General features: G+C 39.0%; 1 protein-coding gene across 3 annotated transcripts in view; it reads left to right on the top strand.

The window, feature by feature from the left end:
- The window catches only part of PLPP1 (phospholipid phosphatase 1), a 103,317-nt gene that overhangs the window by 29,492 nt on the left and 51,844 nt on the right, over positions 1 to 21,981 (top strand). The window contains exon 2 of one of the 3 annotated variants that reach the window (XM_028119131.2): positions 15,005 to 15,159. The exons of the other annotated variants lie outside the window; for them this stretch is intronic. Within the exon in view, the coding sequence (XP_027974932.1) occupies positions 15,005 to 15,159 (155 nt within the window). The remainder of the gene's footprint in view (positions 1 to 15,004; positions 15,160 to 21,981) is intronic. 3 annotated transcript variants of the gene reach the window in all.

The raw sequence follows: 21,981 nt of genomic DNA, 5'->3' as shown, positions 1-21,981 counted from the left end.
GGATAGGTGAATGTGTGCTTTGTGATAAAGTTTCAGATCTGATTGTTTCTAGTGGTTCTAGACAAGAGTCTAGGAAAAGATGGATCTGGAGCTGATTGTTAATTATTTGTAAAGTCCCGTCTTGAAGTATTAATGCCTTATACTTCTCATCATCTCTTTTTCACATCTGATCCTTATGCCTTTCTGCAGGAAAGTTGTGAGCCTCTGTTTTGGGTGAATCAGTAGAGAAGATTGGTTTGGGGCCCCAACTTCTTCTCTCCCTGAGAAAAGAGTAAGGAGTGCTGTCAGCAGAAGGGCTTCCACAATAGCCAAGTCTGAAGCTTTGTGTGGAGGTAATGCTGTACTGTACAGGCATTGCCCTCAGGATTCCAGGAGATGGTAGAACTATAAATTTCTTGTAGCAATAACATGGGTATATCAGCCTGTTTATCTTTGTTAGCACTTTGCATTCCTAGTGGAAAACATGCTTGAGAAGTAGTTGTTAGAATATAGAATTGGAAGTGCTTCCCTAGCATGTTTTTGAACTTCAGATTGTTAATCCATTTTCTGTTTTTGTTTTTGGGTCTTTTCTTGATTTGTTTGTTTAAATTTTTCTTTCCAAAAGACTCAAGTTACTTAAAACGTTTGAAAACCTAAGTTTATGGTTACACAAAGGTTTTATGTACCTCAGAGGCTTTTGCTCACTTGTTTATTCATTTGTTCATTTATTCATTCAACAAATATTCCTTGAAGTACTTATAATAAGCAGGATTGTGGAAGGAATGCTAACAGATAGTCATCTAGTCAAAGGAAAAGTGAAAAATGTATTTTGGGGAGATACCAAAGGCTGAATGTAGGTAGGTAGACGTGTGTGTGTGTGTGTGTGTGTAATTGAAAGACACATATCCATGGGTACATATAGAGAGAAATGGCCCATAGTTCTCTCCTAAACATTTTTAGAATCTGTTTCTTCTGTTCTTGCTGTTACTTCTCTATTTCAGGCCCTCAGCATCTCTCATATACATCTGTGTTTCTTGGCTCTAAACTTACCCTCTATTCTAACTTCACACTGCTTTTTCCTTTATATGGCTCTTCTCAGAGTTGTTCCCCTCTAGTAAAACACAGATTGGATTGTGTGTCTCCTGTTACTCAAGAATAAAATTCAAAGTTTCTAGTAGATAGTTTCAGTATAGATTCTGTAAATAGTCTGTTTATGAAGCTCTCCACAGTTATGCACTTTTAGTTATTATCTGTTCCATGGTGAGATCCTTACTGGTCTTCCCTTGTCCTGATACATGGTTTGGATATATTCCATTTCCTTCTGTGGACCTGTTCCCATCATTGACTGCCCTGCCCTCAGTATGAGGAGGCTGACCTTGCCCTTTGACTTCTAGATTTGTGTTTAGACAATGGGAAACATTGGCAGGAGGAGAGGAGGGTTGCTGTGTTTATTCTTCTGGCTTCCTCCTGCCACTTTGTCTTGTTGGCTTTCCCAGAAGTCACAGTTCTTATGAAGCTGCTCTCTTTGTACTTTTAAGGCTTAGGGGTAGTAGCAGCTTCAGGAGGTTGTACTGTCTCTTGACTCTGACCATCTTCCATACCTTGCAAATAGTCCTTTATTAAGCTCTTCTTAAATTACCCAGTTTAAGGGTGCTGTTTCCTGCTGGGGTCCTGATTGCTGCATTGTCTAAGCTTCACTTTTGCTTGTAATTATAGTTGTTACTTTCCTGTAGCACTGTCTTTTTTATTAAACATTTTTGGTGAGCTCTTATTCATTTGTCCCCCCTTCCAGTCTTTTTTCCTTTTTTTCCCCCCCTGGCACTGTGGCTGCTATATAATAGGAATTGAAATGTCTGAATGAATAAGAAGGGGACATTTTCAAGAGAATGGACATTTGAATTTCCCTGGATAGCATAATATTTACTTAGATGTCTGAAATAGGATTTTTTTTTTTTTTGAGAAAATAGGGGGAGGTAGTAGCTACTGAAGTCCATTAGTCACTTTAATAATGTCTAGATTTTTAGTTCATTATTTTCATAAAGTAAATTTAGCACTTTTTAAAAAAACTATTGCTTCGATTTATTTTTTTAAGGTTTCAGATGTGCTTTATTTCTTCAGTCATGCCATATTTTAATGGGTGCACACTGCCTTTACTTGGTATCAATTATGAGTTGGTTTTGAAACAATTCAGTATTACACCAGCTGCGGTGATTACTACTGACCTCTCCATTCCTTTGGGGTGATGCTGCCAGCAGGGGACAAAATGCATTCTATTCCAGTTTGTGTTGCTGCATATGCACACAAAGCAACACAGAAAGTGGCTCCACTAGCTAATACAGCGTTACCATATTTGTAATGGAAATCAGGTGTCTGCGTTCCTGGTGGTTCTGCGTTGCCATTGCTTGCTGCATGCTTTGTTTTTGTTTTAAGATTGTACTTATTTGTCAGAGAGAGAGGGTGCATGCACAAGTGCGCATGCACAAGCAGGAACGGCAGGCAGAGGGAGAAGCAGGCTCCTGGCTGAGCAGGGAGCCCGATGCGGGGCTCCATCCCAGGACCCTGGGATCATGACCTGAGCCAAAGGCAGACACTTAACCAAATGAGCCACCTAGGTGTCCTTTGCTGCATGCTTTGATCTTGGAGACAACTTAGAGCATTTTTGGCCATGGGAAGCATCCTGAAGCTGGTGCAACTGCAGCTACTGGTTTGCTACAACTTTGTGCCAAGTCCCTTTGCAAAGAGCCCTGAAAAACCTGGTGCTTCTGCATACTAAAAATTGACATTGGTTTCTCTTTAAAATGCATTTGAGATTAATTCCATTTATTCTTTTGGAATATTTTGTAATACCATGTCTTTAAGGATATATGTACTATATCTAATATAGGAGAAATTTCAATTATCACTTGATTGAAGGAGAATATAGGAAGCATATTTATCTATCGAGGTATTCATTTATCTGTCTTCCTCAGTGTGTCTTAGAAGGGATACACTAAGACCAGACATATAGTAGCTAACAATGTGTTTAGAAGACTGAAAGATGTTTAGCAAGAACTTTTAAAAAGTGACTTCTCGTATGGAAATTTTAATTAAGAAAAAAAATACCCTAGAATTATGATTAGGGTCAAAAATAGTTTCTATATCCTTTATATAAGGATATACCTATTCTGTGAAAGGGTTTATTTCAAGAAGCATCTTCCTATAATACTAACTTGGACACAGTACTGTCCATCACTATCCCAAAAAATTACTATTGAAAATAATCTCAGGGCTCCTGGGTGTCTCAGTTGTTAAGCATCTGCCTTCGGCTCAGGTCATGATCCCAGGGTCCTGGGATCGAGCCCCACATCAGGCTCCCTGCTCAGCGGGAAGCCTACTTCTCCCTCTCCCACTCCCCCTGCTTTTGTTCCCTCTCTCACTGTGTCTCTCTGTCAAATAAATAAATAAAATTTTTTTAAAAAAAAGGAAAGAATCTCTATAGCAGAGAATATTCCATTGCTTTTTTCCCCCCTTTTTAAATTAACATATAATGTATTATTTGTTTCAGGGGTACAGGTCTGTGATTCATCAGTCTTACACAATACACTGCACATACCACAGCACATACCCTCCCCAGTGTCCATCACCCAACCACCCCATTCCATTGCTTTTTAAAATAGAGATATTTGTTTACTCTGGGGAATTAGATTTGCCTCTGTCTGTGTGTGTGCGTGTGTGTGCACACGCGTGTATATGTTTGTGATCTCTCTGTCTTGTCTTCTTGGGCTGCTGTAACCGTATGCCATAGACTGGGTGGCTTAAGCAACAGAAGTTTAGTTTTTCACAGTTCTGGAGGCTAGAATTCTGATATTGGGATGCCAGCATGATTGGGTTCAGGTGAGGACTCTCTTCCTGGCCTATAGATGGCTGCATTTTCCTGTCATGGCCTTTCCTTGGTGCATGACATGGAGAGAGAGAGAGATCTCTTTGTTTTCCTCTTCTTATGAGACCAGTCTTACTGGATTAAGTTATTAGATTTATGACCTCATTTAACCCTAATTACCTCCTAAAAAACCTGTCTCCAAATATGATAAAATTGGAGGTTAGAGCTCCAAAATAAGAATTCTGGGGGCCACAGAATTCAGTTCATAGGGATGTGCTTGTATAGATAGGTATATATAAAATGTATGAGCAGTAGAGGAAATAACTGTGATATATTTAAGTTGAAGAAATATTCATGCTTAGACATTGACAACCCAGTATTGAAGTTCATTATTGAAGTTTCTTCATAAAGATACTGCTCTGTTAGTGGAGGTGGTATAATCTTATGATAAAAGGGTGGTGACCAAAGATCCCTTTTTCCTCAGACCTTAGAGACCACTCAGTTCTCACTCTCCTCGATGTCTTAGTATTTGACATCCTACCTTTGCCCAGATATAGACTTGTTACTCTAAGCTACTTCTCTTGGCTTTTGTATCACAACATTGCCCTACTTCTCTGTTGTTCATTCTTTTGCAAGAATGGCCGTTGTGTGCTGCTGAACAAAACGGACACAACCCCAGCCCTCTAGAGCATGTAGTCATCCTCTCTTCCTTTCTCTCCTACAGTCTCTGTTCACGATTTCATTGTGGATATTTAGTCGTTAGCTGATTGTTTTGTCTGTTACTTTTGATTTTAGGCTGTTTCTGAACTGTTGGATTCCCCTGGCTTAAGTTACCATCTCTAATGCCAGTATCTTGGGTATCATACCCTCCCTACTTCTGATCATTACCCATTATAGCTCTTTTAGTGTATTTTTATTCAGAGCCAACTAACTGTATGTGTGCCTTGTGCAAAGAATATGAGAATGATAGAGTCTTTGCCTTCAAGTTGGTGACAGAACGTCACAGGCAATATAGAATATAGCATGATAGATGTGTGTATAAGTTGCCATGGGACTGATACATAGGGCGTGCCTGCCTTGGACTGAAGGGGAAATGAGAGGGCAAGTATCCCTAGTAGAAGGCTGAACATACATGAAGGCGCCTAGGGTTTTGAAAACATAATGTGAAAAGGCAGCAGCAAATGGTTCAGTGTGATTGGAGTCTTAAGGGCTGCATGGAGAAGAGTCAGAGATGAAGCGGAGCATTTAAGAAGTTACCAGATCATCCCAAAGGCAATATTCTCAATACTAAACTAATTTTCTTAGTTTAGAAGAAAAACCATGTAAAAACCACTGTAAACCATGTCCCACTCCCAGCTTCACATTTCTGTCAGTGGGCCTACCATTCTCTCTCTTCCAAACCCTGAAGTGTCATCTTCAGGTCTGCCTCAGCCCTTGTGATGAGGCGTGAAGTTAAGTCATTTCTATATTCGGAATGCTCCTTCGTGCATTCTCTTCTGTTTTCACTGTTAACACACTACTTATTTGTTAATTACTGGATTATTTCAAGACTGTATGAAATCGTCTCCTTTCTACTATTTTTTTTAAAGATTTTATTTATTTATTTGACAGAGACACAGCGAGAGCAGGAACACAAGCAGGGGGAGTGGAAGAGGGAGAAGCAGGCTTCCCCACTGAGCAAGGAGCCCGAAGTGGGGCTTGATCCCGGGACCCTGGGATCATGACCTGAGCCGAAGGCAGACGCTTAACCAACTGAGCCACCCAGGCGCCCTTGTTTTTTTTTTTTTTTTTAAGTTAATTTCTAGCCTCCCTTATCTTACCCTGTTGCTGATCCTGACTGGAGCAAAGAGGGCAGTGATATTTTATTTCCTACAGGAAAAGTCGTTTTTTAGGCTAGTATTTTATTTTATTTATTTATTTGACAGAGAGAGATACAGCGAGAGAGGGAACACAAGCAGGGGGTGTGGGAGAGGGAGAAGCAGGCTCCCCACTGAGCGGGGAGCCGGATGCAGGGCTGGATCCCAGGATGCTGGAATCATGACCTGAGCCAAAGGCAGACGCTTAACGACTGAGCACCCAGGTGCCCCTAGGCCAGTATTTTAAATACGTAATTCTTTTTATTAAACGCAAAAATCTCAAGCCCTCTTCCTCCCATTAAAAACCACAAAATTGAAGAATTAAGAGTTATCCGTAGCAAAAAACATTTTGTTCCATTAACTTTGAATTTTTATTATGAACATAATATGTATTTTATACTGAACAAGCTTTTTCAAACAACTGGTCTCCCACCTCCCAGTCTCATCTTCTTGTCACAGTTCTCACCTCTTTTTTTTTCATCTTTTTAAATTTTTATTGTTATGTTAATCACCATATATTACATCATTTGTTTTGGTGTAATGTTCCATGATTCATTGTTTGTTCATAACACCCAGTGCTCCACGCAGAACGTGCCCTCTTTAATACCCATCACCAGGCTAACCCATCCCCCGCCAGAACCCTCAGTTTGTTTTTCAGAGTCCATCGTCTCTCATAGTTCGTCTCCCCCTCTGATTTACTCCGCTTCATTCTTCCCCTCCTGCTATCTTTTTTTTTCTTTTCTTAACATATCATAGCATATACCCTCCCCAATGTCTATCAACCAGCCACCCCATCCCTCCCACCCCCCCACCACTCCAGCAACCCTCACTTTGTTTCCTGAGATTAAGAATTCCTCATATCAGTGAGGTCATATGATACATGTCTTTCTCTGATTGACTTATTTCACTCAGCATAACACCCTCCAGTTCCATCCACGTTGTCGCAAATGGCAAGATCTCATTCCTTTTGATGGCTGCATAATATTCCATTGTGTATATATACCACATCTTCTTTATCCATTCATCTGTCGATGGACATCTTGGCTCTTTCCACACTTTGGCTATTGTGGACATTGCTGCTATAAACATCGGGGTGCATGTACCCCTTTGGATCCCTACATTTGTATCTTTGTGGTAAATACCCAGTAGTGCAATTGCTGGGTTGTATGGTAGCTCTATTTTCAACTGTTTGAGGACCCTCCATACTGTTTTCCAGAGTGGCTGCACCAGCTTGCATTCCCACCAACAGTGTAGGAGGGTTCCCCTTTCTCCACATCCCCGCCAACATCTGTCGTTTCCTGACTTGTTAAATTTAGCCATTCTGACTGGTGTGGGGAGGTATCTCATTGAGGTTTTGACTTGGATTTCCCTGATGCTGAGCGATGTTGAGCACTTTTTCATGTGTCTCTTGGCCATTTGGATGTCTTCTTTGGAAAAATGTCTGTTCATAAGTCTTCTGCCCATTTCTTGATTGGATCATTTGTTCTCTGGGTGTTGAGTTTGATAAGTTCTTTATAGATTTTGGATACTAGCCCTTTATCTGATATGTCATTTGCAAATATTTTCTCCCATTCTGTCGGTTGTCTTTTGGTTTTGTGGACTGTTTCTTTTGCTGTGCAAAAGCTTTTTATCTTGATGAAATCCCAATAATTCATTTTTGCCCTTGCTTCCCTTGCCTTTGGCGATGTTTCTAGGAAGAAGTTGCTGCAGCTGAGGTCGAAGAGGTTGCTACCTGTGTTCTCCTTTAGGATTTTGATGGACTCCTGTCTCACGTTTAGGTCTTTCAACCATTTGGAGTCTATTTTTGTGTGTGGTGTAAGGAAATGGTCCAGTTTCATTCTTCTGCATGTGGCTGTCCAATTTTCCCAACACCATTTGTTGAAGAGACTGTCTCTTTTCCACTGGTCATTCTTTCCTGCTTTGTCAAAGATTAGTTGACCATAGAATTGAGGGTCCATTTCTGGACTCTCTATTCTGTTCCATTGATCTATGTGTCTGTTTTTGTGCCAGTACCATACTGTCTTGATGATGACAGCTTTGTAATAGAACTGGAAGTCTGGCATTGTGATGCCGCCAGCTTTGCTTTTCTTTTTCAACATTCCTCTGGCTATTCGGGGTCTCTTCTGGGTCCATACAAATTTTAGGATTATTTGTTCCATTTCTTTGAAAAAAGTGGATGGTATTTTGATGGGGATTGCATTGAATGTGTAGATTGCTCTAGGTAGCATTGACATCTTCACAATGTTGGTTCTTCCAATCCATGAGCATGGAACGTTTTTCCATTTCTTTGTGTCTTCCTCAATTTCTTTCATGAGTATTTTATAGTATTCTGCATATAGATCCTTTGCCTCTTTGGTTAAATTTATTCCTAGGTATCTTATGGTTTTGGGTGCAATTGTAAATCGGATCGACTCCTTAATTTGTCTCTCTTCTGTCTTGTTGGTGTATAGGAATGCCACTGATTTCTGTGCATTGATTTTATATCCTGCCACTTTACTGAATTCCGGTATGAGTTCTAGCAGTTTTGGGGTGGAGTCTTTTGGGTTTTCCACATAAAGTATCATATCATCTGCAAAGAGTGAGAGTTTGACTTCCTCCTTGCTGATTTGGATGCCTTTGATTTCTTTCTGTTGTCTGATTGCTGTGGCTAGGACTTCTAATACTATGTTGAATAGCAGTGGTGATAGTGGACATCCCTGCCGCCTTCTTGACCTTAGTGGGAAAGCTCTCAGCTTTTCTCCATTGAGAATGATACTCGCTGTAGGTTTTTCATAGATGGCTTTTATGATATTGAGGTATGTACCCTCTATCCCTATACTCTGAGGAGTTTTGATCAAGAAAGGATGCTGTACTTTGTCAAATGCTTTTTCTGCATCTATTGAGAGGATCATATGATTTTTGTTCTTTCTTTTGTTAATGTATTGTATCACGTTGATTGATTTGTGGATGTTGAACCAACCTTGCAGCCCAGGGATAAATCCCACTTGGTTATGGTGAATCATCCTTTTAATGTACTGTAGGATCCTATTGGCTAGTATTTTGGTGAGAATTTTTGCATCCATGTTCATCAAGGATATTGGTCTGTAATTCTCCTTTTTGATGCGGTCTTTGTCTGGTTTGGGGATCAAGGTAATGGTGGCCTCATAAAATGAGTTTGGAAGTTTTCCTTCCATTTCTATTTTTTGGAACAGTTTCAGGAGAATAGGTATTAATTCTTCTTGAAATGTTTGGAAGAATTCCCCTGGGAAGCCATCTGGCCCTGGGCTTTTGTTTGTTGGGAGATTTTTGATGACTGCTTCAATTTCCTTAGTGGTTATAGGTCTGTTCAGGTTTTCTAGTTCTTCCTGGTTCAATTTTGGTAGTTGATACATCTCTAGGAGTGCATCTATTTCTTCTGGGTTATCTAATTTGCTGGCATAGAGTTGCTCATAATATGTTCTTATAATTGTTTGTATTTCTTTGGTGTTAGTTGTGATCTCTCCTCTCTCATTTATGATTTTGTTGATTTGGGTCATTTCTCTTTTCTTTTTGGTAAGTCTGGCCAGGGGTTTATCAATCTTATTCATTCTTTCAAAGAACCAGCTCCTAGTTTCGTTGATCTGTTCTACTGTTCTTTTGGTTTCTAGTTCATTGATTTCTGCTCTGATCTTTATTATTTCTCTTCTCCTGCTGGGTTTGGGCTTTATTTGCTGTTTTTTCTCTAGCTCCTTTAGGTGTAGGGTTAGGTTGTGTATTTGAGACCTTTCTTGTTTCTTGAGAAAAGCTTGTATTGCTATATACTTTCCTCTTAGGACTGCCTTTGCTGTATCCCAAAGATTTTGAACAGTTGTGTTTTCATTTTCATTGGTTTCTATGAATTTTTTTAATTCTTCTTTAATTTCCTGGTTGACCCATTCATTCTTTAGTAGGATGCTCTTTAGCCTCCATGTATTTGAGTTCTTTCCGACTTTCCTCTTGTGATTGAGTTCTAATTTCAAAGCGTTGTGGTCTGAAAATACGCAGGGAATAATCCCAGTCTTTTGGTACCGGTTGAGACCTGATTTGTGACCTAGGATGTGATCAATTCTGGAGAATGTTCCATGGGCACTAGAGAAGAATGTGTAATCTGTTGCTTTGGGATGGAATGTTCTGAATATGTCTGTGAAGTCCATTTGGTCCATTTAAAGTCTTTGGTGTCATTTAAAGTCTTTATTTCCTTGTTGATCTTTTGCTTAGATGATCTGTCTATTTCAGTCGGGGGTGTTAAAGTCCCCCACTATTATTGTATTGTTGTCAATGTGTTTCTTTGCTTTTGTTATTAATTGCCTTATATAATTGGCTGCTCCCATGTTAGGGGCATAGATATTTACAATTGTTAGATCTTCTTGTTGGATAGACCCTTTAAGTAGGATATAGTGTCCTTCCTCATCTCTTATTACAGTCTTTGGTTTAAAATTTAATTTGTCTGATATGAGGATTGCCACTCCAGCTTTCTTTTGGTGTCCATTAACATGGTAAATAGTTTTCCACCCCCTCGCTTTCTTTTTTTTTTTTTTTTTTAAGATTTTATCCTTTTATCCGAGAGAGAGAATGAGATATAGAGAGAGAGCATGAGAGGGGGGAGGGTCCGAGGGAGAAGCAGAGTCACCGCCGAGCAGGGAGCCCGATGCGGGACTCGATCCTGGGACTCCAGGATCATGACCTGAGCTGAAGGCAGTTGCTTAACCAACTGAGCCACCCAGGCGCCCCCCACCCCCTCACTTTCAATGTGGGGATGTCTTTGGGTCTAAAATGAGTCTTGCAGACAGCATATCGATGGGTCTTGGTTTTTAATCCAGTCTGATAGCCTGTGTCTTTTGATTGGGGCATTTAGCCCATTTACATTCAGGGTAACTATTGAAAGATATGAATTTAGTGCCATTGTATTGCCTGTAAGGTGACTGTTACTGTATATTGTCTGTGTTCCTTTCTGGTCTATGTTACTTTTAGGCTCTCTCTTTGCTTAGAGGACCCCTTTCAATATTTCTTCTAGGGCTGGTTATGTGTTTGCAAATTCCTTTAGTTTTTGTTTGTCCTGGAAGCTTTTTATCTCTCCTTCTATTTTTCATTGACAACCTAGCTGGATATAGTATTCTTGGCTGCATATTTTTCTCGTTTAGTGCTCTGAAGATATCATGCCAGTCCTTTCTGGCCTGCCAGGTCTCTGTGGATAGGTCTGTTGCCAATCTAATGTTTCTACCATTATAGGTTACATATCTCTTCTCCTGAGCTGCTTTCAAGATTTTCTCTTTGTCTCCGAGACTCATAAGTTTTACTATTAGATGTCGGGGTATTGACCTATTTTTATTGATTTTGCGAGGTTCTCTGTGCCTCCTGGATTTTGATGCCTGTTTCCTTCCCCACATTAGGGAAGTTCTCTGCTATAATTTGCTCCACTATACCTTCTGCCCCTCTCTCTCTTTCTTCTTCTTCTGGGATCCCAATTATTCTAATGTTTTTCGTCTTATCATATCGCTTATCTCTCGAATTCTGCCCTCGTGATCCAGTAGTTGTTTCTCTTTCTTTTTCTCAGCTTCTTTATTTTCCATCATTTGGTCTTCTCTATCGCTGATTCTCTCTTCTGCCACATTTCTCCTAGCAGTTAGTGCCCCCATTTTTTATTGCACCTCTTTAATAGCCTTTTTTATTTCGATTTGGTTAGATTTTAGTTCTTTTATTTCTCCAGGAAGGGTGTCTCTAATAACTTCCATGCTTTTTTCAAGCCCAGCTAGTATCTTTAAAATCATGATTCTGAACTCTAGGTCCAACATCGTACTAATGTCCGTATTGAGTACGTCCCTGGCACACGGTAGGTACTACCTCTTGTTCTTTTTGCTGAGGTGATTTTTTCCATCTTGTCATTTTGTCCAGAGGGGAATAGATGAATGAGAGAACAAAATGCTAACAGGTTAACAACGTCCCCAGCAAATATACTCTAAACAAATCAGAAAAGACCTGAAACCAGGGGAAAAGAAAGGGAAAGAAAGAAAAAAGAAGAAGAAAAAGATAAAAACAAAGAAAAACAGAACAAAACAAAACAAAAAAAACAATATGATCAAATATGATCAGGCTAGTGCATAGATCAGTGCCACACACTAGATTTTGGGTGTATTTTGGTCTGTTAGAAGAAAGTGCCTCCTAAAATTTTAAAGAAAGAAAGACTTATATATGTACAAAATAAGGGTTGATACAATGAAGGGATGGAAGATGACTGTAAAGATGAAAATTATAAAAGATTTTATAAAAGGAATTGATAAGATAAGAAGTTGTTTGAAAAAAGAAAGATGATTTAAAAAAAAAGAAAAGAAAAAAGAAAAAGGAGAGAATGTGATCAGGCAGAGACTAGAACAAAGCCATACACTAGTGATTTAGGGTATATTTTGATCTGTTAGAAGAAACTGTATCTCAAAATTTTAAAGAGAGAACAACTTATATATATATGCCAAAAATAAGGCTAACTACTATGAAGGGATAGAATATGACTCTAAAAATGAAAAATAAAAATGTTTATTTTTCTAAAAAAGGGATTGATAAGATGTTGGTTGAAAAGGGGAAAAAGAAAAATTGGAAAAATAGTTAAAAAAATTAACTTTGAAAAACTAAAGAATCATGGTAAAAAAGCCATGAATTCTATGTGCAGTATTCCCCTAGCGCTGGAGTTTGGCCATTCTCATTGATCTGTAAACTTGGTCTTGGCTGGCTGATCTTGCTGATCTTCTGGGGGAGGGGCCTGTTGCCGTGGTTCCCAAATGTCTTTGCCGGAGCGGAATTGCCCCGCCCTTGTCGGTCAGGGCTAAGCAATCTGCTCGGGTTTGCTCTCCGGAGCTTTTGTTCCCTGCAAGCTCTCGGTTTAGCTTTGGAGGACGAGAGTGAAAATGGTGACCTCCCAGTCTCCGCCCGGAGGAGCCGAGAACTCAGGGCCCTGCTCGTCAGTGCGCCCCCAGAGAAAAGCAGTCAGTCATTCCCGTCTTCCCGGTCTCTGGCCATACTCCATGCTCACCCGGCCTGTGACAGCGTTTCTATCTCTGGCTCCTGACTCGGTGTGGAGTCTCCAAACCCAGCAGATCCCTGCGGTGCGCTCCCGTGCAGCTCCTCCTAGGGGAGGAAGGGGGGGTCTCCCTGGATCTGCCACTTGTTGGGTCCCTGCTGGAGGAGCAGTGGCCCGACTGTGCCACAGATCACGGTTTATGGCAACCCCGAGCTGAGAGCCCGCGCCTCAGCTCCGTCTCTGCAGCCAGCTTCCCCTGCTTCGATACCTGGGACTGCTGCTCTCAGGCACCCCCGGTCTTTCTGTGACCCCGAGGGTCCTGAGACCACACCATCCGGCGAGGGTTCCACCTCCAGTTTAGCCACTGGAGCAATGTCCCTCCGCGGAGCGGCTTCTAAAAGGTCCGATTTTGTGCTCCGCGGCTCTATCACTTGCCAGAAGCGGCCAGTGGAGGCCCCCTCCCCCCGCCGTCTATCCTCCCGAATATCGCCTCGGATTCACTTCTCCGCACGTCCTACCTTCCAGAAAGTGGTCGCTTTTCTGTTCAGAGTGTTGTTGCTATTCTTATCTTCAATCTCCTGTTGAGTTCGTAGGTTTTCAGACTGGTTTGATCCGTATTCAGCTGAATTCCTGAGACCAGAGGAAATCCAGGTCTCCTACTCCTCCACCATCTTGCTCCGCCCCCCAGTTCTCACCTGTTAATTTATCCAGATGACTTGCCTCCATGGGAGGCCATATATACACTGACACTGGAAACAGCCTGTATTGGAATCCTGGTTTTACTTCTTATTTGTTTCAGCAAGGGTCCACATTTGTCTAAGCCTCATAATAACTTTATGTGGAAAATGGGAGAAGTGCTGTTACCTGCAGGGTTATAGGTAATGATGGAGTTAATCTGTGTAGCCCAGTGCCTGGCATGTGTGAGCATGCAATACACATTGGCTCTAAAATGTTATGTACCTTGAAAACTCCTTGCTCATTCCCTCTGTGCTCTTGTTAGTGCAACCTCATGCTGAACTTGCTTCCTTGTACCACTAAATGCTCTCCCTGAGCCCCTCCCTTTTGCCTGTGGTTTACCTGCTGTTACAGGTTCAATTCAGTTGCCTTTTTAAAAATAGTCTTTTCTAATTACTCTAGTTCACGTTGACCTCTGAATTCCTATAGGACCTTTTATACCATTTTAGAAATTAGTCACTTTCTGTCTTTTTAATGATATTTCTTTGTAAATTTACATACAGTAAAATTCACTTACTTTGATGTACATTCTGTGAGTTTTGACAAATGCTTAGAGTTATGGGTAACCATCACAATCAAGATACAGAACAATTTCATCATCCCCCAAATATCTATCTTGGTATTGTGGTTTTTTGTTTTTGTTTTTTTGTTTTTTTTTTGGTATTGCGTTTTAAACAATTTCCTCTAATATACATTCTGTTTCTACACATGAGGTTTAGGCTCTTGAACCTAGTGTCTGTTTTATATTAGTTGTCTCCCTCTGTGTGGCCTAACCTAGTACTGAGCATATAGTGAGTAGATGCTAGGGTGTTTGAATTGTATAAAACAAAGCGTAAAAACATGGTAAATTTGAACGTACTACGAAGCTACTCATTTAAGTTATTTAACTTCTCTTTAGTCTTTCATTTTACTTGGGCGAAAAATTTGAAATGGATATTATTCTTGTATAATTGGCTCAAGTGATTTGGAGCCTTGCAGGGCTAATAAAAATCATTTTAAATTTATCTTTGGGGAAAAAAGGACTAGTTTCTTTCTGTTTTTATTATCAAATACACTTATGGTTTCTGTTTTTTGCTAACCCTATTAATTTTTCATGTGAAACAAAAGTTTCTATTTTTCCCCTTGAGTATTTTTGGCTGTTACGATGTTATTGATAATTAAATGTATTTACAGTTTTCCCTTTTTTTCTTAAACATATTTAAAATATCAAATAATTCAATTAAAAATAAACTAGTTACAAAATGTAAAATACAAAACTTTCTCGTTTTTTTAACTTTATTTTTCTGTGGGCCAATTTTGCTCTTTTCCCTGGGTATTTCTTTTATTGATTGTCTTTAAAATCAGAGGTCAACGCAAGCAAGAGAATTTATACTTGATAAAGGTGGGGCTGATATGGACAAGCTAATGCTGCATGGTTTCCTTTATCTCTACTCTTGGGTATTTTGAAATGTTGATCCTTCTTATAAAGGATCAAATATGGTTAAGATTTGTATCCCATTCAGTAGAGTTTACTTCCTAATGAAGTGAATTGAATTTAACCATGTGTATCTTTTTTCCCTTCCCCAACAGCTTCCATGCCTATGGCTGTTCTAAATTTGAGCCAAATAAATCCATTTCAGAGAGGCTTTTTCTGTAAAGACAACAGCATCCAGTATCCGTACCATGACAGTACCATCACATCCACTGTCCTCTCCATAGTGGGGCTTGGTTTACCCATTTCCTCTGTAAGTAAATTAATAAGTAGGTAGTGATGGGTTTGTTGTGCTGGAGGATGGATGAAGTGATGGAGTAGGGGTGGGAGTAAATCTGTAGTACTGTCTTCACCAGTGTTGACTTGGTGAATGACTAGAGGAATATACCAACTGTTTTCATGTAGGGACAGTGTAACTTCAGTTAAAGGGGATGTTACCCAAAATAACTTGATGTCGTCATGAAGAAATATAGAATGATTATTTTACAATGGAAGGGTTCGTTTAGGTCATTTGGACCAATACTTTATATAAGTGAAGAAAGTTAGGCCCAGACACTTGGTCAAGCCCAGTCAGCTATTTTATGGCAGAGCTGAAACTAAGATTATGTTATTTTATCATATTTTAAATGAATATTGAAACCATAAAAAAGGAGGTAGATTTATTCATTAAAATTGAGAAAACAACTCAGCAGAAAGAATTTAAGTACATATGCAAAATAAAATCCTCAGAATACATCAAAACTTACTATTTTTTAAGTTGTACTGATCTTTAGATAATTCATCAGTTTGTAGGATAATACTGGTTTTCATTTTTTTAAGTAATTAGAAACTTTCCTTCTAGGGTTTAGTTTCACAAATTAGGGTTAAGATTGGTCCTTGAGATTTTGTGATTACATTCTTTATCCTTGGCTGTGATTACTGAATCTTGCCCCATCCTGTTTCTCTTTATGTGAGTTGGAAATAGAAGAGAAGGAGCAAAGATTTACCTCCTTGAGTGTCTCGGGATTGCAGCAGGTGATGCTGTATTTCTCCTTTAACCAGTTGTCTTTTGGCAGTTGGCTTCCCTAGATAGTTGACTTAAAAATTTTTGTAGTAGCAGACAAAGCAACCTTATTTCCACAATAGGACAGGCTAGCTTTTCTTTGCCTATTTTGCCCTGATGTGGTTAAGAATAATAACCTAACTAGTTTTTTAGTTTTCCATTTCATATCTGAGTTATTTTTTTCTTTTTGGCTAGCAGATTTTTGTTTTGTTTGTTTGTTTGTTTGTTTTTGGATGGTCTTTAGCACTATATTGTGAAGGTAAAGGGGACTGGGTTTTTGCGATATATCAAGATACAGTAAATATTTCCATATATTGTCTACATATTCTAATTTGATCATACCTACTTTTATAGCATTAAAAAGGGAGAAAAATTTGGGATTTAGTTTATGGAGATAATTACTTTTTCCCTAAAAATTAAATTCTACCATAACTGGTAACTTTTATTTTAGCCTTCAGGCTGATGAAACAATGTGAAGCAAAGCATATAGTACTGCCACTTAGATGAAGATAGACTGTACTGTCTTACTGTAACTCTACTTGTATGAAGTGCAAGGTGTTGTTGTAGCTGTTATTTTGAGCAGCTATCACTAGGTAAAATTTTAAAAACTATCCCTCTATCTGAGGAGACAGTTGCTTGAAGGTCAGGAAGTTACTTTTAGTTATTTGACTTCGTACATTTCATCTTTTTCTAAAAAAAGTTTAGTTATAAAAATAATAGATACTCATTTCTGAATTTAAGAAAATCTGTTAAAAAGGAAAGAGAAATCATTCTTAGTTCTACTGCCTGAAGACAATTAATATTTTGATGTTTCCTTTAGTTGGACATTCTTTAAGATCATTGTGAGCACTTTGAAAATTCAGTTTTGTTCCTTGGTTTTTACTAATTTTTGTAACAGATAATTTGAGTTATTAATAAATACGAAGAAACATTTAAGTTAACAGCCATAAAGCTAAATTTTTTAAAAAGTGGCAGGATGTAGTAGTATTTGGCCAGTTTCTGGGCCTTAAATGTGCTGCTGGCTTGTGGATTATTATAAGGGTATTCTTACAAATTCCTAGGGTCAGTTTGGTTATTTGTTTTAATAATTTACATAACATTAGATATAGAAGACAATTTTATTTTCTGTAAGGTGATTTACGTTTGATGTAACTTAATACACACACATACTTTATAATTTGAGTAGTAAGATTTTGGATGATAAAACATTATTTTTATTAGAGGAAGAACAAAAGAAAGGGGCAGAGGGCAAGGGAGAGAGAATCTCAAGCAGACTCCATGCCCAGCTAGGAGCCCAAAGTAGGGTTTGATCCCACAACCCCGGGATCATGACCTGAGCTGAAATCGAGAGTCAGATGCCCAACCAACTGAACTACCCAGACGCCCCTGGATGATAAAATATATTTAAGGTCATGCCTTTTTTTTTTTTTTTACAGTCTGAGGTCTGTCATCTTTTTAAAAACATTCATCAGCTAATCAAAAAGATGCAACATTCAGAAAACTATAGATTTTTATGTTTTCAGGATTAAGTTTCTTTATGGGTTTTAACGATTCACTTTTTATTTGACATCAGTTTTCTTTCTTCTCCTTTTGGCTTCATGTATCTTCTCCCTCTTATTCCTTGTACATTTACTTTTGTAAACTTTTACATTTCTAGAAAAAGGTAAAATCTTTAATGTGTATGCAAACTCTGAGAGTAATGATAGTAAAAGTAAAGTGTTAAGTCCCAAATCCCTATGTTGCAATGAATAAGTACACTTTTTCTAGAGTTTAAAGTATATACAGTTTGGGAATAGAAAACTGTTATCTGTGTTTAATGGGTTATTTTACATTAACTTGAGTAGTGACTGTGAATAGTTGCTTTTTTTAGGTTTTGTTAGTAACTGTGAGTACTTGCTTTTTTTAGGTCTTGATTGCTCTGTGTTACTACCGTATAGTATAAATGTTTAGCCTAAAATAATAGACTGTTAACCTAATAAAGACTATTTTCTGTGGCCAACTTATAAAACTCCTAAGGAGACATTGTATTATTCATAGTGACCTAAACTGCATCATGACAAACTATGGATATATTTGGATGTATGTGAAAAAGGCTTAAACTTTTTATATTACATATACATACATATATTACATATACATAAGTTAGTGAGAAACAGATGAGTGCCCCAACGTTAAATGGGCAAAGAGCATGAACAGAAAGTTGTCTGTGGAAGAAAAGAATTGCCAAAAAATATTTAAAAAGATTTGATTTATGGGGCACCTGGGTGGGTCAGTCATTAAGCATCTGCCTTCGGCTCAGGTCACAATCCCAGGGTCCTGGGATTGAGCCCTGTGTCTGGCTCCCTGCTCAGCGGGGAGTCTGCTTCTCCCTCTGCCTGCCACTCCCCCTGCTTGTGTCCCTGCTCTCACTATCTCTCTCTGTCAAATAAAAAATCGAAAAAAAAAAGATTTGTTTTATTAAAAAGTTCATTTTAAAGCAACACTGAGAAAATGGTTTGGCCTCTTATATTGGCAAAGGGAAAAGCTTTCCCTACCTTATCAAGTATAGAAAACAGGGATAGGGCGCCTGGGTGGCTTGGTCGGTTAAGCGTCTGCCTTCAGCTCAGGTCATGATCTCAGGGTCCTTGGATTGAGTCCCGTATCAGGCTCTCCCCTCGGTGGGGAGTCTGCTTCTCCCTCTGCCCCTCCTCCCACTCATGCGCGTGCGCGCGCACGCACACACACGTGCCTGTGTGCTCGCTCTCTCAAAAATAAATTTAAAAAATCTAAAAAAATAGAAAACGAGTATTTTATATACAACGTTTGCAGGAGTATAAATTTGTATTAAGAAGAATGTATCATTAGACCTAGAAATTATACTTCTAGGTATAAAATACACCTATATTTTATATATAGGTATACTTCTAGGTATAAAAATAGTTTACACTAAGGAAATAGTAACAGTTTCATGCAGAGAATTAGTTATAAGAATGTTTATTACAGCATCATTTTTTTTAAAGATTTATTTATTTATTTTGAGAGAGTGAGAATGAGAGAGACAGAGAGCACATGAGAGGGGGGAGGGCCAGAGGGAGAAGCAGGTTCCTCGCTGAGCAGGGAACCTGATGTGGGACTCGATCCCGGGACTCCAGGATCGTGACCTGAGCCGAAGGCAGTCGCTTAACCAACTGAGCCACTCAGGCGCCCACAGCATCATTTTTTATAGCAGAAAATTGGAAATAATTTTCCAGGTTCAGGCTTAGGGACTGTTTATGGTATATCCCGGTGATGAAATGTTGTGATATCCATATATTTTATAATTTTTGATATTTATTGACCTAGTAAGATCTCTTTTAATATACTAAGTGGGAAGGGGAAGGAGATGAGAAGTAATGGTTTTCTCTGATCACTACTATATATTACCTTCATTTTATCTCTCACATTTCCATTTTATTTCTTCCTGTGAACACATACTGTTTTGTACAAGGAAGGCTATTTAAAAATTTTAAAACCCACTAGAAATTATCCCATTTTCATTTTGATAAACATGAAGCTTAACTGTCTAAACTGTATACCCATTTTCACATAGTGGTTCCAGAAGCTTAACTGTTCTGTGTGTGGGTTTAGTTTTGTTTGTCTCCAAGAAAGTTCCAAAAGTAAAGATGTTAATAATTATATTTTGAAGATGCACAATAAATCAAAATAAAAACTCCACTCCTTGTTCTTGCTGGGTTGGCTGTGGTCTTGAATGGACCTACTGATAAACCTATATCTATCTCCTCAGACAGAAATTTTGTCTTGCATGTAAACAGTATACTATAATCCAGTTCTGATGCTAACCACCCAGAATTGGCATCAGACTCCACCACTGGTTTAAGGTCACAGTTTCCAAAAAGACTGTCCTCACTTTAGTTGTCAGCTGTAAGTTTGAGGGTCCCCAGGTCACCCAGCTTCTGACCAACTGGCTACAAATCCATGATCCCCTACCCCTACAAGACTGCCCTCATTTCAGATGGCAGCCACAAGTTTGGGTGTTCCCAGGCCACCTGTACTTTTGATCAACCTACTACAAATTTGGAAGTTCCCATGACTCTCTCAGGTTTAATAATTCACTAGAATGACTCAGAGAACTCAGGAAAGTGCTTTATTTTTTAATTACATTTTTTTTTAAGTAGGCTTCGTGCCCAGCGTGGAGCCTAATGCGGGCTTGCACTCATGACCCTGAGATTGAGACCTGAGCTGAGATCAAGAGTCAGACACTCAACCGACTGAGCCACGCAGGCTCCCCATTACAGTTTTTTATAAAGGATCCAAATCAGTACCAGCCAAATGAAGATACACTTAAAGTGAAATGTGGACGTTGGGGGAAGCCTGAATGCAGAATTTCTGTGCCCTCTCCCAATGGGATCAAGGCTTGTCACCCTCCCAGCACTCTGGTGTATTCACAAAGCTTCAAGTGTTTGGTGTTTTTATTGGGTTTCACTTACTTCATATTTGATTAAGTATGATTGAACCATTGGCCATCTGATTGAATTTCAATCTCAAGTCCCCTTTCCCTGGGGACTCTCTGGGGCTCCAAGCCCTCTGATCACATGGCTGATCTTTCTGGTGATCATACCCATCCAGAGTCATCATGTCAGCATAAACTCAGGTGTGATTTAACAGATTCATGAATAACAAAAGTATTCCTGTTACTCAGGAAATACCAAGAATTTAATCTCTTCATAGGAGCCAGAGACAAAGGCCAGTCAAATTCTTTGTTACAGACACATCTTTTTATCTTTAACTCTGTGGACTTGGTGCCTTGAACACAATTCAGCACTCAGGTGTTGGTTGGTATAGAGTAATTTTAGGAAGAGGTTTTAGTTTTTCCCCTTTTTTAAGTCTACCAACCAAAGTTTATTGAGGAATTAGAGGTTTTCTCCCTTATAAGGTTTCTATTATTAAAGAAAACATGATGCTGACACTTGTTAAAATGGTGAGGAAGACTTTATTCAAGATTATTGCAATAGGAGCAAGAGATGGAGCTCAGCTCTGAATACAGCAGGGACAAGTGGGGATTTATAGCCAAGGAGCAGGGTGTGGAGATCAGGAGATGGAAAATCACTAAGAGAAGACATCAAGGGTAGCAGGATTCTTGCAAAACTAATAGGATTCTTCTTCAGGGTATACCAGGACTTTAGACATCAAAAGTTGGGAATAAGGAACTTGATCAAGTATCAAGTGTGATCAGATATCAACAATTGGGGGATTCTTACTGAGGCTGGGCTGTACAGGACAAACACAGAAGGCCAAGGTCGAAGCCTCATTGAGAAGAGAGTTTAGAGGAAGCTAAAATTTGGTCAAGGAGAGAGTCTTTGTCACAATCTACTGTTGTTAATGATGAACTTCATCTTAAGTATTTATTGTATATTATGTTATTAGCTCATGATAGAACATTTATATAAACCTATCTTAATGTGCAAAAAACTTTCAAGTTCATTTTAATACTGTGTTATTTGAATTCCTGTTATGTTTCCATTGTTTGAAGTGTTTGTCTATTAGAATTCCCTTACTCTAGGATGTGGATTATTCCAGTTTTTGGTTTTAGTGAAGTCATTCTAGGTTATTATTACAAAAAACAGAAATGTCAATAGCCTCCTAAGCCACAATTTAAAATAATGTACTTTGGATTATCTTTTCGACAGTTGTGTGGGTAAACATAACCAAAAAATGCTTGGCTTTTGTGTAGCATTCAGCACAAGTATTTTTCTAGCATTGATCATTCCTAAGATTTAGTGGAATATGTTAAGTAGAGAGTATTAAGAATTTTAAGGGATAAAACACAACTTAGAAAAAATATTTTTCTCTGTTTTTGGTATTGTGATTGCTTTCAATTTAATTTTTTTTAAAGATTTTATTTATTTGTTCATGAGAGACAGAGAGAGAGAGGCAGAGGGAGAAGCAGGCTCCCAAGGAGCAGGGAGCCTGATGCGGGACTCGATCCCAGGACCCTGGGATCATGACCTGAGCCGAAGGCAGACGCTTAACCATCTGAGCCACCCAGGCGCCCTC

Source organism: Eumetopias jubatus, unplaced genomic scaffold (assembly GCF_037043125.1).
Source record: "Eumetopias jubatus isolate StellerSeaLion01/CBP00866 unplaced genomic scaffold, mEumJub1_p1.0 scaffold_5, whole genome shotgun sequence".
NCBI lineage: Eukaryota > Metazoa > Chordata > Mammalia > Carnivora > Otariidae > Eumetopias > Eumetopias jubatus.
Note: the sequence above shows the minus strand (reverse complement) of the source record. Positions and strands in the feature narration are given on the sequence as shown.